Below are 15905 nucleotides of genomic sequence, written 5' to 3'. Positions count from 1 at the left end.
CGCGTCGCTTGCCCCAAGATTCCAACGTTCAGGGCCCAATGTGCTTCGCCTCCTTCGGTGTTTCTCGGTCCCGAAGCAAACAGTGGGAAAAAAAAAAAAAAGGAGTCTTACGGAAAAGGGAAAAGACGTCGAGTGCAAACAGAGTCGCACAGTGTTTTCTTAGTTCTGGACCCGGCGAATCTCGGCCCGGCGTGGCCGCTCCCTCGCGATGTTTCGAGGGCTTGAATCCGGGACCCCGACTCTATTGAGCACGGCCGAACACGGCTCCCTGGCGGCTTGTCGTCGGCGTTAGCGAGGACGACGCTAGGGGGCAACGGCCCGGCAGCGCGCTCCGATTCCCGGAGGCACTGTCGTCCTCGTGCCCGCCTCTTGGAAGACGACCTTTCGATCGCGCGTTGGGTTCTTCTCCTTGTATTGAACGGCAGACAGCAAATATGGGACAAAAAAAAAATCACTCGCGTTTTTTGGGATATTGTTTACTGAGATCTCATTGCGCCAGGCGGCGCCACTGGCAGTACATTGGTTGGGCAATAGCAGACACTCAGTGAAAACACCACTTTTTTATTTGTATGACCTGTAAGACATGGCATTCATGTGTCCAATAAACAGAGTTGGTCTGTTCTTTTATTAATTATTTTAGCGGAGGATGTGTTCAAGGGCTGCAGGTACCTAACCGCTCCCGGTTTCGCACTCTAGTGACGGAAGACCACCACACGAGTAGTGCATCCGCGTTCGGCTGGAATTTGTGCACCCGCTGATTGAACACGAGTCCCGAATGCTGTCACAAAACTGGAGTCCGATTTGTGCCTGGCCCGCGACAGGTGGTCTACACGAAATCCAGCACTGCAACTTTGATTAACTGTATTATTGAACAAGTCTTCACCAAATGTTTGAACACCCGCAGAGGCTTTATTACAAGACGTTTCGGAAAGAGAATTCCCTTCTTCAAGTGCAACTTCAAGTGCAACTACAACTTTGCTAAGGCCCTTTCACACTTTTTGCCTATACGCTACGTTGGCTGCGCTCCCAAATCTTCCCCTATACTTCGTCTCACCCTACGATGGACTAAAGGCAAAAGCTACGGACCGCCAGATCCAATCACAATCCACTTAGAAATTGCGTATTGCGCTTTGATGCACCTATCAGTGGCCGCGTCTCGAATCACTGATTGGGATTGGCGGACAGTGGTTCGAATCGAAATAGCACTGAGTGACTCAACAATTTTGCATTGCAAAAAAAAAAGGCTGTTTGCACTGTCGAAGCTATAGAAATGATGCAGCGTTTTTTGGTTCGGAGCATTATTCGTCCACCCCAATCCAATGCTAGGCATGTCACAGTGTAGCGTAGAACGTGATTGGACCTGACGGCCCGTGGCGTTGGTCTTTAGTCCATCGTAGGATGAGACACAGTATAGTAAATTTGAGTTACTCCCGTCGGTCACATCACGTGATCAAACATGGTGCGTCGCTCTATACCCCTAGCACACGCTAAAAGAGCTAGCTCCGGCCGTTCAGCCTCCTTGCCAAGTACGCGCGCTCGTGCACCGCAGGGATCGTTCAGGATACGGTGGAATTCAAGCACAGTGCATCACACTCTAAAAAAGGTATCTGCGTCTACTTTCACCCACAGCCTTCGGAGAGCCAATCACCGTAACTTACGGGGGCAGCTCAGCGAATGACGACGCCGAAACATATGTTTTGACCAGAAAACGCAGTCTGAGTTGTGACATTAAGCAATGCAAGCGTGACATTTTGCATTGCTTAATGTCACAACTCAGACTGCGTTTTTTGGTCTAAACATATGTTTCCGCATCGTCATTCGCTGAGCTGCCTTTGTAAGTTGCGCTGAGGTTCCTCCGTAAGTTGCGCTGATTGGCTCTCCGAGTGTTGTGCGGGAAAGCGGACGCACGGGCTTTTTTAAAGTGTAGAGCACGTAGTTCAGGTTTAGGGAAACAGGTTAGCGCTAGTTGCTTCGGCGTCGCCCGCACTAACGTTATTAGAACAGCTCAGTTGGAAAACTCGCGTCCACTTGACCGCGAGCGAAATTCGATCAAAGCGCCGCCATTCGTCGGTCATAAGAAACAGACAAGTTGTTCAGTTAACATGAACTGAAGGGCGTGTTGATAACGTTGGTTAGTTGACGCTGCATATTTCGCTTTAAGAGAGGGGTGTCAGCAAACGCTTATAATTCCACCCCCTTTTTTATTTATTTTTTTCGGTGCGCTTTCTGATTTTGGCAATTCAGGAGAAAGCCAGAGCGTGGTGCGACTTATCCATCTTCGCTCCGGTATGTTTCGTTAACAGAGTTGCCGCTGCGGCAGAAACGGCGGTGCCACGGTAGCATCTAGCTCGCCGTTGTATCACGTTATGCGTTACTACTGTCTTCGCTACGATTGTGCTATTTCGTGTTTTTGGCTGGAAAGAGAAGAAAGGAGGGACGGGAGGGAGAAACTATTGGCAGTCCTAACAGACACTCTCTATTTAGGCCGGTCGTCTACTGGGCGACGTCATCTTGATTTGCTGCTGTGATGACAAACCTCTCCGAAGGTGTAGGATGATATGCAAGAAAAATTAAAAAAGACGGCGACTAATATGCGCCACGTAGTTGTGATCCCCTGCAGAAAACGATGCGAACGATGCAATCTCGCGCCGCTTCAGCACTAACAAAGGTTCGAAACTGACGGCTGTCAAACTGCTGACTTTGGTGTACGGATGTCTAGGTCGTCTAAACAGCGAAAATTTGGCCTTCCACAAAAAGAAGATGGCGCCTAGAAACTTTGCTATGCTAGAAATTTTACGATAACTAAATATATCCGCAAATTTCTCGTGAATAACGCAGTAGTGACTACCATAAAAAAAGTGTACGCAATTGCAACATCCGTCAATATGTAAAAAAAAAAAAAAAAAAATAGCGCAGGTATTTTGGGCGCGTGATTTGGCCGTACGTTCTGGCAAGCTACTTCGGGTCTGGCCGCCGGAGCCGTATACGTTGGATAACGATTGATGGCGCTCGAAACAAAGGTATCTAATACCATAGATAATTCCTCGTTAAAGCTTGAACAGGCATTTGAAGATATGACGCTCGTTCTAAATGAAACGTGTATACCCCTTATAAAAAAAAAAGTGGCGGTAGAAGGGCTACGTTTATTGAGATGCTATTCCACAGATGGGTGGTAATTATACACGATGCCCTAATAATTGGGTTCTCTTTTGACCGACACTACCGTTTAACTTTAACAAACAGGAAAAATAAAAAAAGGTTTACGTGTATTCGAAGTTGCGTGTACCGAAACTTGGCTATAGTCGCTGGCAGCGTAAGAATAAGGGCGCGGCATCTTTGGAGCGTTTTATTATTTTCCTGTCGCCATTAGAACTCCGCCCTCGGTCGGCAAGAACATCGAAGAACGAATCATTAAGGGAAAAAAAAATCAAAAAATCTTGTTGGAAAGGAAAAAAAAAAGCGTGAACGCTAATGCAGACTTGCGTTTCCCGTTTCCGCCTCCGCGGTCGTGTGTCAAACCCTGGAAGCGGAATGGAGTTTGTGCACGAAACCCGTCCGCGAAGAAGGATCTATACGCATCAAACAGAAGGGCTTTCGAATGCGTCCGCAGACGCATCTGGAGCGAGGCTCGCACCGCGATCCAGGCAATCGGGCCCCGACGCCGCCGGACTCGGAATGGAGGCTTTATCGAGGCCTCGTCGACCGATTGCCCCGGCGACGACGAATGGGCCTATTGGGAGCCGCCGTCTGCCTGCCGGCCATTCGCATCATACATCGCTTGGCTCGGCGGCAGATTTGAGAGAGGGAGCAACTCAGGCCGCAGAGGGCGTTTGCTGTTTAACGGCGGACGTTTCCTGGCTCAGATTTGTCGTAAGTGCGCTTGCGTTTGCGTTGTCGCGTGGTGGAGGAAGGCGGCCGGAGAGGTGGAGACGATTTGCAGACGTCAACGCTTACGTCTCTTTCGTGAACAAGGCGCACCGATTGAATGGTCGGAAACACTCTGTACTCTAGGCACACTAGCCCGCCTCGGGCGCCATCGTGGCGGAAGGGCCGGAGCGATTGCTCGCTCGTCGTTCACCGGCCCTGTGGTGTGCACAAACACCGCGAAAACATCTCTTAGTACTTGCGGGGGAACGCATTTTCTTCGCTCCAAATGTTGCTGACCTGCAAAGCTTCGATGCCGGGGCTTCGAGTCTCAGTAATGCGCGACTTTATGCGGCTTTTTGTCGATGAATCAACGAGTCGGAAAAGCTCTTTAGGCTCGGGTTTCTCGCTCCGTTGCTTTCTGAATAACGTGTGGACGTAAACAAGTGTATCTAAAAAAAACAAATAACGAACATTTAAAGAAAATTTGGTAAACACTTAATGTAATGTGAAACACTGCGACAGCTGAAATGTGACGTCGGAGACGCTAAGGTGTAATTTCAGAGCAGATGAACTGAATTAACGGTAAAGGGGCGAGCGCGCACCGTAGAGTTCGCATAGGCGTTTCGTTAAACCGAGTAACACACCGGACGAAAATTCCATAGCGTTTTGGAACCAATGTGGGTGTACTAAGTATAAAGAGTATTTCGTCAGCTTGTTTAACAATTTTATTGGACACATACTAGGGCTCCCTCGTGGTAATTGAAAAACACTTAAAAAATCACTCCCCTATGTTTGAAATTTAAGAAACGGCAAGACTGCATGTGTATGGCATGAACCGTTCCCTGTCAATGGTGCGGCTGCCTCAACGTCTTATGCAGTGTAATCGGACACAAACTAACACCCCCTTGTAGTCCCTGAAGAGCATTTCCATATTCGCGCACTCAAGTTTCCAACGTGTAGCTCTACCCAGTTTCACACGCGTGGCCTGCCGTTTTTTTCCCGAAAACAAAAGAGCGCGCGTGAGAGGAGAACATCTCCCATCTGCCGTGGGGGCTCTGCATATCGGTGAGTGGTCTTGTGAGCTGAAAGCTAAAGAAGGCGCCCAACGTGCTCTTGCTCCGCGACCCAGATAAAATATCTGCCCGTCATTGGCTTCGCCGATACCGAGGAACTGCCGCGGTTGCATAAGGCCGCAAAACTCGCTTGCCCCCCACCTCTGCACCTCTTTGCGTGGAGAAACTATCGTAGTGTAACCCTGTGCTCGCGTGTGGGGTTTATGTTTGCGATCGTTTTTTCGCGCGTTTTTATAGTTTTGTGGAAATAGCAGGCTGATGGCTAAGAAAGAAGAAAGGCGCAGACATTCTGAAGCGGACCTCTCAACAGCGACGCGGTTGGGTCTATGTCCATCTGCTTCCGCCTATTCAACGGTGGTCACGACCGAGTTGATGCCAGAACAGCAATTTTCACGGCAGAAAAGTAGCTCAAGGTTTATTTGTTATATTGCAACCCAACTGACCTTTTGTCCGGCGCCCAGTTTCTCTAATAGCGAGTTCGTTTCACACGCACTGGCACCGTTCGAGTTCTCTCCCAGAATGCATCGCACTCACGGAGTGTTGCACGGAAAACTGGACTCAACGAACTCGCCAAATGCACCGAGTGCAGAAGACTGATGCTGCCGCCATCTATGTTGCAGAAAAGGTACCGACTTCAAACCGAAACTAGCGCCTTTCTGTTCCGAGTGATGCGTGGTAATGCGAGACTGCAGTCGCTACCAACGTTTATCTACAAACGTTGGCAACTGCAACCTGTAGTTTATACTTCCGATGTCTTCAAGCAGCTCGGCTGCCGAAGAGATAGTTACAGACGGCGTAAATTTCCACAACCAGCTGTCTACAAAGCAGCTGGTTGCGATCTTTCAATCCTTATAACCGTTTACACTGAAGAAAACTGATGATGCTGTCCGAGCAGAAGCTTGATCCGTTTGAGCGTGGTATTATGCGTGGAACCACCGAAAGGCTACGGCTTAGAACTAGCCTGTTGGAATATCCAGCAAAACTGGGACTTTCGATTTGGATCGTCATTATAGGTGAATTAGGTATTAGCCTTGGTGAGGGCGTCGAGAACGGGAGCTTTCTTGAACAAAATACGACGGGGCAAGTTAGCTGCGTAGGTAAATGTTAAACATGATGATGTTGCCCAATCCTCGGGTAAAGTCACCATCTTTAGCTTTCTCTGATGCTTATTGGGAAGTCAGAGGTTTCTGCTGGGGGAGTTTTATCGGCAAATGTTAAATTTTTCACCCGCACACGGATGGTGATAGACATCTCGGGGGCCGCTGTTGCGTTTGTTCTGAGCATTTCTTTACACACAGGTATATTTCAGCGTTTGAACGGCAACAGAGCGATTTAAAACCTGCAAATAAATCACGGGTTGTCAATTGCTTCTTTCGTGAAATAGCAGACGCTCACAATTCGAGCTCGCGTTTGATTTCATTGCCCGCGGGACGCGATTTCTATCAGAAAATCTACTTTTTTTTTCCTTTCGGTTCCGCGACACATCGTAGCAGACGAACCCTCGTCGTCTGCTCCCGCTCCTCGCCGGCCCCGCCGGAGCGAGGCATGACGGGATTGCATTTTGGCGCACTCCCGATTTTCTCGGTGCAGCGAGTGCATGCACGCGTGGGGTGTCAGCGCTGAAACGAACTCGGAGAGTGCAACCACTCGTGGAGCGCCGGCCGAAACGAACCCGTTCCACGCTGCGAGTGGGCACGCGTGGGCACGAGTGCCGTGAAACGAACTCGCTATAAAACAGTGTCAGTGCACACCGATCAATTTTCTTAAATAGTCCCAATTTCGGCGCGCAGGTTAGCATTTGGAGGCTGCTAGAAGTGAAAGTGCGCCCTCTAGTTCTGAGGGCTAGACAGCGATGAAATGTGAAAGCTCCACTAGTGAAACAAGAACTTCTGCAGTTCCTGAGGCAGTTCTTGGTGTGCTTTGAAAAATTCAGCACTTGATGAAGTACAATGAAGTCCTTTCCATCTGGATGAGTATGGTACCGGCGTGGGGTCGTGTATCACTACTGCGTGGTGCACGTTAAAGACCCCAGGCTAGCGGTTGTACTGCACTGGCTAAATTGCTCATCTACAGCTGGGAGACTCGTCGCCCGTTGAGGCAGACCAAGTTCTAGGCTGTATAAACTTTTAAAGTGCTTTCCGAACTTAAGTTTGCATTGCTGACTTATATGGCTGGGTACTTGGCCTTTGTTTGTGAGCAAAAGGTGACCATTTTTATTTGTAGGAATCGTTGTAATTTCAAAGTAAATAGCAAAACAATAGAAATGTCTGAGTGAAAGCAAGGAAGGCCTAATGTGTAGAACCCGTTCAACTTTGCAGGTGGCATGTCTTGAATGCAAGCTGCAACTTAAGGAAAATGCATCGCGTGACGGAGCATATAAATTCGTGTTTAGCCTCGACCAAGGAGGACTCAGGTATCCACGATCTGCAACTGTCTTGCTGTGCAAGCATCGTCTGCGCACCTTTGTCGAGAAGGCTCTACAGTCGGCAGAGATTCGTCGTTGTGAAGGAATTCGCGAGGTCCTCTCGTTCGCTGTTCTTCCACACCTTATGAACTGCCCGCTGGTGTAATGTACTAACTGCAGAGACCCGTTTCAGCGAAGAGCTCTGCAAGCTCTTTCTCAGGAAGCTCCTCGGAACTTTCTTGGCAAACTGGGCTGGTGACCTAAACAGCTCCTTAGAGAATGTATTGAGGTTTCCGCAGAATCCTCTTTCCCGAAATGTGCTCCGCTTGTGAACTATATGACTTTCTAGATCTGTTAGTGAACAAGGCAGTTTATATTGCTGCAGTTACACAGGGGGAATCTGTTTTTTATTGTCCTTCACAGATAAATAAAAGACACAACTCGAGCGTGCTCGAGCGTCGGTTAAAAGCGTAAATTATACGGCCTAGCTATATCCAACTATAACTCCTATATTAGGGTGGTAATAGAAACGGGGCAACACTTACGGGAACAATCAAAAACGACAATTCGCTCATACTGCCAGCTGAATGCGGCTCTAACGTGCAGCCTGCAGTGGGTGAGGTACTTGCAGAAAGAACCGTGTCCTTTAATTCTACACAGATTTGTCACATCATTCATGCAATCTGGCACCCGTTTCAATTAGACTTGCCGCTTCACGAGAGACAACCTAAATAAAAGGATAAAAGGCGCGAACAAACAGGACTAAAGAAGACACACGGACAGGTGCCGTACGTGTGTCTTTTTTCGTCCTGTTTGTTCGCGCCTTTTAATCAATATGAACCTTTTAATCAATATGAACCAACTAGCCCCAATCATAGTTGCATTGCAACCTAAATAGCCACAGCGGGCCGGGCCGGGCGGACTGCTCCTCCTTCGCCGATAACGAACGCCACGGCTGGCGCTGCGGGTTAAAATCGAACTATCGCTCTCATCGGCAGAGTGAGGCATACGGTAGGCCGCTCCCAAGGGAGCATCGAGCGGCCGCGCCCGTGGTTTCGCCGGCTTAGCACCCACCTAGCTTTATTGGTTTTATCGTCCGAGTACCTTTCTGGCATAATTAGCAAAAACGATTTGTTTTCATTGTTTCCTTTATCAGCAGTCTCATGTTTATGTTTTTAGGTGCCGTCGTGGTATCGCGGGATGACGCATTGTCACGTGACGTCTGAATCTCACGTTACGTCACAGTGTCAGGTGACGTCATGACATCACGTGGCGCACAGTGTCCCTTGACGACGTCATTAAGTCGCGTGGCGCCACTGTACAACGTGACTTGACATGACAATGTCACGTCATGGTGTCAGCTGACATCAGGTAACATGTGACGTGATGCGCGGCGTCACGTCAGAATCGTGTCGAGCTGCGTGACGTCAATATGGAATCTTTTGGCGGAGTGCCGAAAACGCCCACTTGGATATGGAGCGCGGTCGATGGCGCGAAACTTGCCATGTGTCCCACTAACTGCTATCGCAGTAAAAGCATGACGGTGTGCATTCCTGCTGGATGTTGTTACCGCAGACCCTTCTCATGGCAAACGCCGGCAGGCGGTGCTCCAGTCTTTGACGTCCCAGGGAACTTCCTGTTTATAAAAAAGAATGAACAGGGCTCCACCTAGAGTTTTTGTGTATAGCTACCTACGGTAGCAGAGTTGCGCATTCAGCCTCGGCGGGTGGCCGTAGCGCCGGCTTTCCTGCGCGGTCCTGGATGCATTGCTCGTCGCGTGACTGAATTCGGCGAATGGCGGCGCCGCGCATGGAAAACAGGAAAGGGGGGAAGGAGGCGAAAGCAGGGGAACATACGCCGGGACGCGTGCAACGTCGGCGAAGCGACCGTAACGGTGGCTTTTCTGCACGGCGGTGGATGCTTTGCTCCTCATGTGATCGTTCTCGGCGAATAGCGGCGTGGCGGCGCGGGGAAAACAAATGCGCAATTCTGCTCCCCTTTCAAGGGAGCATATCGAGGAACTCTAGGTCCACCTTAACGCCGCTGCTTGAAATGTAGATGAAATGTTTAACCACTCATTCTCCAGATAAACGCCAAAACAACGAAGAAGCGCGAGATCTGTTAAAATTGTCAAGTATTCTTGTAAACCAACTTCTCTCTTCAAGATGTAATATTGTACAGCCGAAGGCCCTCGTTAAATGTTCATCCTTTATTGTCCGTGTAGCAGCTATGCTTTCTAGCACTAATGGCATAAGCAAGCCCGACTGGCTCGCAAACACGGAGCGACCGGAAGTCGATTGGAACGCGAGCGACAGTTGACGTCTGTAAACAGCAAAAGGATCTCCAACTAACATCGAGTATAGCCTAAAGCCTGGGTCACACTGCTTATACATCATATAAACGACGATCTGCATACAGATCCGAACGCGAGTCAGCGCGAGATCCGTGCTTCGAATGCCGTGGGGCAACGAGTTCAAGAAGAAAACTTTTTTGGCACGTGGAATTCGAATTACGGATATCGCCGTGACTGATGTCGGCAAACTGCCTTTTGTATGGTGTATAAGCAATGTGACTCCGGCTTAAAGCCGCACTGCTCATACGCCATACAAAACACACGATGTTCGCTGCAGGCATGATGAAAGAATTAACTCCCGGACATGCCTCAAGCATTTGCGAAGCATGTTTGCTTCCTACATGTTTCGACCGTAAATGCAGACAGTTTTTGTATGACAAATGTGACAGGAGACCGTCATACAAAAAAGGAAGGCGCCTCAGACATCGCATGCAGACTCTCTTTTGGCAGGTCATTAGAGCTCCCGTTGTCACGAGTGTTGACTTTTCGTAGGATGTTTCCGTACAAGTTTTTCAAGTACAAAAAGACCAGGATAAACGATGCGGTCGTCTAATTTCCTTCGAACTCTACTCGTCGAGTATGACGACCTGACGGCAGAAGGCACAAACTAACATAGTCCAGCACTTCTTAAAACTGTACTCACTTAGCTGCGTATTCGACAAACTTTTGCCCGAGATGGACTCCGTTCCCGCTGACAGTGCAGTGGAGGCTACGTGGTCGCCAAACCAGTTCACCACCTCCCATTCATCACCTGACCTCACTCTTTGCGCGTGGGTTTGGATGAGAGCGTGACCACGTGGCGAAAGATAATGACTGATCCAACGAGCACGTAACTTCCACCGCATTGTCCTCTTAGGGGTGAAGAGGCTATACCTCTCTCTTACTTTTCAGATTTTGTCTGAGAGAGACCAAGGCGGATCCCATTCATGGTGCATGGTTAAAGATGCCGCAATCGGAACTGTATCTATTCGATTTGTTTAACTGGTTTATGACACCATCCCATCTCAGACCGGACATAACTGTATCTGAAACTCTGAAAGAAAATCATCAACAGGTATCCATCGCCAACTGAAAACTCAAAATTCGCTTCCGTGTATAGGCACGTGTGTCTGTACAAGTCTTGCATCGCCTTTCTGAGCTCATTACCGCTCATTGTTTTATGCATCTCAAAGCTCTGCTGACTATACTTCGTTCACCATTAAGCTGAGACTAGAAGCTCCGCCTTCAGCACTAGCTCTCTGGCTTCCGCAGGGCTCTGGTTGCGTGTGCCTGCTCGTCCACACTTGTGTTAGCAATGGCAGAAAGCTCGCGCTGAAAACGGTGCTTCTAGTCTCCGGCTCTCAGCTTAATGCTGAACGGAGCTTAAAAGGCATTTATCCTACTACAGGTGAAAACGTAATCATTGATACTGTAATGAAGGACCCGGCATCATTTAAACAGGTTATTTTTGGGGGTCCTGCAGGAAAAGCGAATTCATGTAACATGCGGGTGCAGTCGTCTGTTTTTGAAAGCAATGTGATACAAGCTCAGACATGCGCTTCCACTCTAGCGCCCCCGCCAAGGTGGCTAATATTTATTAAACTGCGCAGATGTTACGCAAAAAACAAAAACGTAAGGGAAAATCTAAAGCAAACAAATTCCCCTTTCCTTGATCTGTCCTAGAAAACAACTACAGCGACAGACGAGGCACTGCACACACTGATTCACATGAACGATTTCCTTCACCATTTCAAAATTTATTAGTGTGCAACATATATTATACACACTATCGCGTGACATTACCTTACGTGATATCGTGTTAATAAAAAAAGCTGTTGGCAGATTGATTTTTTGTCTCTTCGTAACATGGTCAGCTGTTCAGACCACTAAACACGACACGAACAATTAATAATGGTTGTTGTCCTACAAAAAGAAATAATCACGCAATAATCGCGCAAGCCGGATTCGCATTCCAGTCACCGTAGCTTTGCGAAACTGCGGTTATACAGGGTGCCACAAGCGGATCGTCAGCTGTAAAACGAGCCGGAAAAACCGCCGCCTGCACGTAGAAAGCTCACACTTTCACCGAATGTCCACCGAGCAGGTCAGTTTTACCCTGTGAAATTTTAAGGCTTAGTTCCCTTCCAGTAAAGAACAATAAGAGTAAAAACAAATCGCCAAAGTCCACGTTGGGCGCTGTTGCAGACGACCGAGTTAGTGACGCTATTTACATGTTGCGCCATCTCGAGCAGAGGATGCACTCTCTTGTCTGGTTGTGCCGCCCTATATACATACAGCTGGAACGTAACTTACGCCAAGGATAATTTCACTTTTTCTTTTCGATGTCCTTGCAGGCAACTCCCGAGCAGGGTGAGCTACTGCTCGCTTTGTGCTACAAGGCCAGCCACGAAAGGCTCACTGTGACCGTGCTCGAGGCGAGGGGGCTGACCGCGCCTCCCGAAATGGGACCCCCCGAAACACCACTGGGTGAGTGAGCTGGGGCGTTCTTTGTCGTACGGGACTCAAGCCTTCCTCACGTCCCCGCACAACCTTTGACTTGCGTGTAAGTTCGCTACGTTCTACGCGATTCGCCCGAAAGGCCTTTCACCTGACAAAGCCCGGGCGTCTACTTTTCCCGCAGAGTACCGGGTGCGTGAAAGAGAACAGAAGTCTGCTTTTTTCGCCGCAAAAATAAAGCGCTCATTGCCGAACGCTCAATCTCCGCCCAAATTCATCTCATGCGATTGGGTCCAGATGGCTAAGCTTCAGAACTTACAATTATCTTATTTCAAGGTTACACGCGCTTCCCCAAAACAATTTCAATGAGGAAATGGCTGCCAACAGGGTCTACGAAAATGCATGAAGACAAATAAGTCTGCTAACGGGAATGGGCCCGATGTTTTTTATTGAAAATTGCTACAAACCAAACTTTTAAGAGAAAAAGAAAGACGCTAATTGATGAAAGTATGATCTGGTTCTAACAACTAGCGTTTCACCTGCGAGTTAATACGTGCGATGAGGAAAACATGGTTGTCTTTTTCATTTTTTCGAAACGCCCAGTGCATACGAGGAGCCAATTGCAGGATTTTTCCGAACGAAAACAGCGAATTAAAAATGAGATTGGTTTCTTGGTGTAATCGTTATCGCCTGTTCTTGTGCGAAGCGCGTTTGCTAACTGCGTCGTTCTGTAAAGCAGTCTCGAAAGAAACTACTTCCAGCTGACTTTAGATGAACGCTTGAGGTGCCATTTTCTTCCTCCTCTCTTTTTACAGTTTCATCACGACAGCGTTAATTGACGCCAAATTAAAAAAAAAAAAAAAACTCGTTGCATTAAAAAAAAAAAGAGAAAACATTGGTAATGGGCGTGTTAAGTACATATTGTTATAACTGTTTCTTTATCGCTGGAGTCAAATCATGCACGTTTAATTTCTCGCGAAGCACTGGGAAGAACCAATCGCTGCAATCCTCGGTGGATGACCAGACTGAAAATATGTTTAAAAAAATAAAATAAAACATGGTTTGCGCTATGATAAGCATGACGTTTCGCCGTCATCAGTTGTCATAGCGCAGGCTGTTTCTTAGGTTTAACATAATTTCAGCCTCGTCCTTTGCCGAGCTCCCTCCGTGGGTCGCAGCGATTGGCTCTGCCAAGTGCTTTGTGGGAAAGTTGACGCTCTATTTTTTTTAGAGCGTTGCATCTGGCCGAAAAATCAATCAAAGTGGAGATCGAAGGTTACTGAGCACGCCAGTTGCACTCTCGCGACTGTGACACCGTGCTTCTGTCGCCGAGGTCCAATCGACGCGCTCCGATTACGTTCGGCTCCAATTATGTGTTGCATGAGTCCTTGAGACCCAAGGGGCCCTAAACTCGTTAAAAACAAAGTTGAAGCTGAAATTTCGCGGAACGCGCCGATTCGACGTCGGCGAAAAAAGCGCGAAGTCATCCTCGTGATTGGCCAATCAGTGCGTTCCGTCAACTTCGGCCTCAACTTTGTGTCTGACGAGTTTAGAGGCCCTAGAGAAGATTGTTACCGCCGAATTCGGAAACCTCACTCAAACTACACTCAAACTGAAGGGCCCCTTCACTTCCTCGAGGAAGGCGCAAGGGCCGGCGCTGGCCAATCGCGACGGCGGATTTGTCCTCGCGATTGACCAGCGCCGGCCCTCGCGCCTTCCTCGAGGAAGTGAAGGGGCCCTTCAGTTTGAATGTAGTTTGAGTGAGGTTTCTGAATTCGGCGGTAAGTCTACAGAAAGGTGACTCTTTTGTCAACGACGCAAGGTTGTGTATTTTCAGGCTGGTAGAACCAGATAACTAAGACACTTGATCACCCGTGCTGAAGATGAAGATTCTTGGTTCCCGACAGTATCACTTCCGTAACCAGTATTTGGACGATATGATTTCCTACTCTTAATAACATACAGGGAGCTTATTTCTACGTTGAACTGTTTAAAAAATAAACACCTTAAAATTACACTAATACGGTTTATGCAGGTGAGTTATACGATCAGGAGCCTATAATATAGGGGGCTAACGCCTACGGTAAGTCATGTAACTAACTACAATTTCTTAGTTAACCTGCCTTGCTCCAATTGCTGCACGAGTTGTATCTTTAGCTCTCCACCGTACTTCGGACGTGTTCCAACTATTTCTAATATTGGCCGATCTAGTGGTTTTTGATGACGCTCAGCGAGTTTCTAATTAGGACCACGTGGTTATTTTCAATAATTAAAAAGTTAATTAACCTATTTTAGTCAATTAGCAGACTCATCGTTACGAATAGCCCCCTCTACTATGTCCCTCGGCATAGAAACTTTGTCATATTCACACAGGTCAGAAGACTAATGAATGTAGCAGATCAGATCTTATAACAATGCATGATATACAGAGAAAGCAAATGAATTTTTCCGTCGTTACACTTGCATGAATCAGAGAACAACGAATAGTAATTCTGGTGATGACACTTTGCCATAAATAATATGCCGAGATATACAGACTTTTTCATGCTGTTTTGTACTAGGCATGTGCGAATAGTGGATATTTAGTTCGAAGCGAATTCGAAGCGAATAGCGGTTTTAGCCGAATATTTTAAAATCAAATATTGAATTGTCTCACCATGGTTTTCTCTAGTACACCGTGCCTAAACAAAATCCCACCTTAACTTGTAAAGGTTTTTCACAAGCTTCTATTTGTTCATATCTAAGTTAAGTTAGTTTTTATGTAGCTATAATTATGAAGCGAGACCTCAGAAATTCTATTGCCTACATTAGAATGGCAAGTAAACGATGCATTTGACATAAATCCTCTTGCTCTATGCAAATATTTTTTACTAAATCTAGAATATGGGAAATAAAAAAAAAAGACATTCATGAATGACGAACTGGCTTGTCAAAATATATCTGCCTAATAATTACTCTTGCATAATAGCCAGTTTGATTTTGAAATTTTTACTGTAGTGTAAGTATCAACATTCGCAAAGTTTCAGTTTCTTTTCACACACACCACGTGCGCGCTTGCACCATCCCGTTTTAAAAAGAGGCTTTCCTCTGAAGAACGTAACTCCAATATTTGCACTTTTCGAAGTGTTAATTGCGGCGGGTTAGCCGCGTTGAGCGCGCTTCTTATCGAGCACCTGCGCACTGCGGAGAATCAACACCCGTGGAAGCGAGCTCTGCGGATGTTTTTTCTCCTCGGTGCACCGGTGCTCGGCAAGAAGCGCCCCGACAGGTCGAACCCGCCGCGATCAACACTTCGAAAAATACGAATATTCGAGTTAATCTCCAAACGAATATCGAATAGCGCATTATTCGAAATTACTATTCGCAAGTTTGAATATTCTTACAACACTACAGTTTTCTTTCGTTCTTTCTGAAATATTCGTTTGCGTTTTCGGTGCGTGTCGCAAAGCCAACTTCTTTACGACCCTTTTTTGCGTTAATAGCACCGGGTTGCATGCTGGGCGTCACTGGAAAGACCGCGGTCATCCGCGGGCCGGCCGGAACGCCTCCGCGGCCCGAATCAGGCCTCCAGGCAGGGGTTGGGAGACCCCTGCACAATATTATTATATTAACTCTATGCTTCCAACACTGTGAAGAGCCGAAGCGCGAGCAAAGAGAAAGAGAAAATACGGCGCTCCTTTACTCGCGTGTGAAATATCGTCTTTTTGATTTCCTAGTGCTCGGGTCTTCGCAGTGCTGCCATACATAGTTCGAAGCTCTTTGAGTACATTAA

General features: G+C 47.5%; 1 protein-coding gene across 1 annotated transcript in view; it reads left to right on the top strand.

Annotated features, from left to right (window-relative positions):
• The window catches only part of LOC8042068 (synaptotagmin-15), a 177582-nt gene that overhangs the window by 143466 nt on the left and 18211 nt on the right, over positions 1-15905 (top strand). The window contains exon 7 of the mRNA XM_040209224.3: positions 12031-12163. Coding sequence (XP_040065158.1) covers positions 12031-12163 — 133 coding nt within the window. The remainder of the gene's footprint in view (positions 1-12030; positions 12164-15905) is intronic.

Source organism: Ixodes scapularis, unplaced genomic scaffold (assembly GCF_016920785.2).
Source record: "Ixodes scapularis isolate PalLabHiFi unplaced genomic scaffold, ASM1692078v2 PGA_scaffold3__209_contigs__length_174095766, whole genome shotgun sequence".
NCBI classification, from domain to species: domain Eukaryota; kingdom Metazoa; phylum Arthropoda; class Arachnida; order Ixodida; family Ixodidae; genus Ixodes; species Ixodes scapularis.
This window is presented reverse-complemented; position numbering and strand designations above follow the sequence as displayed.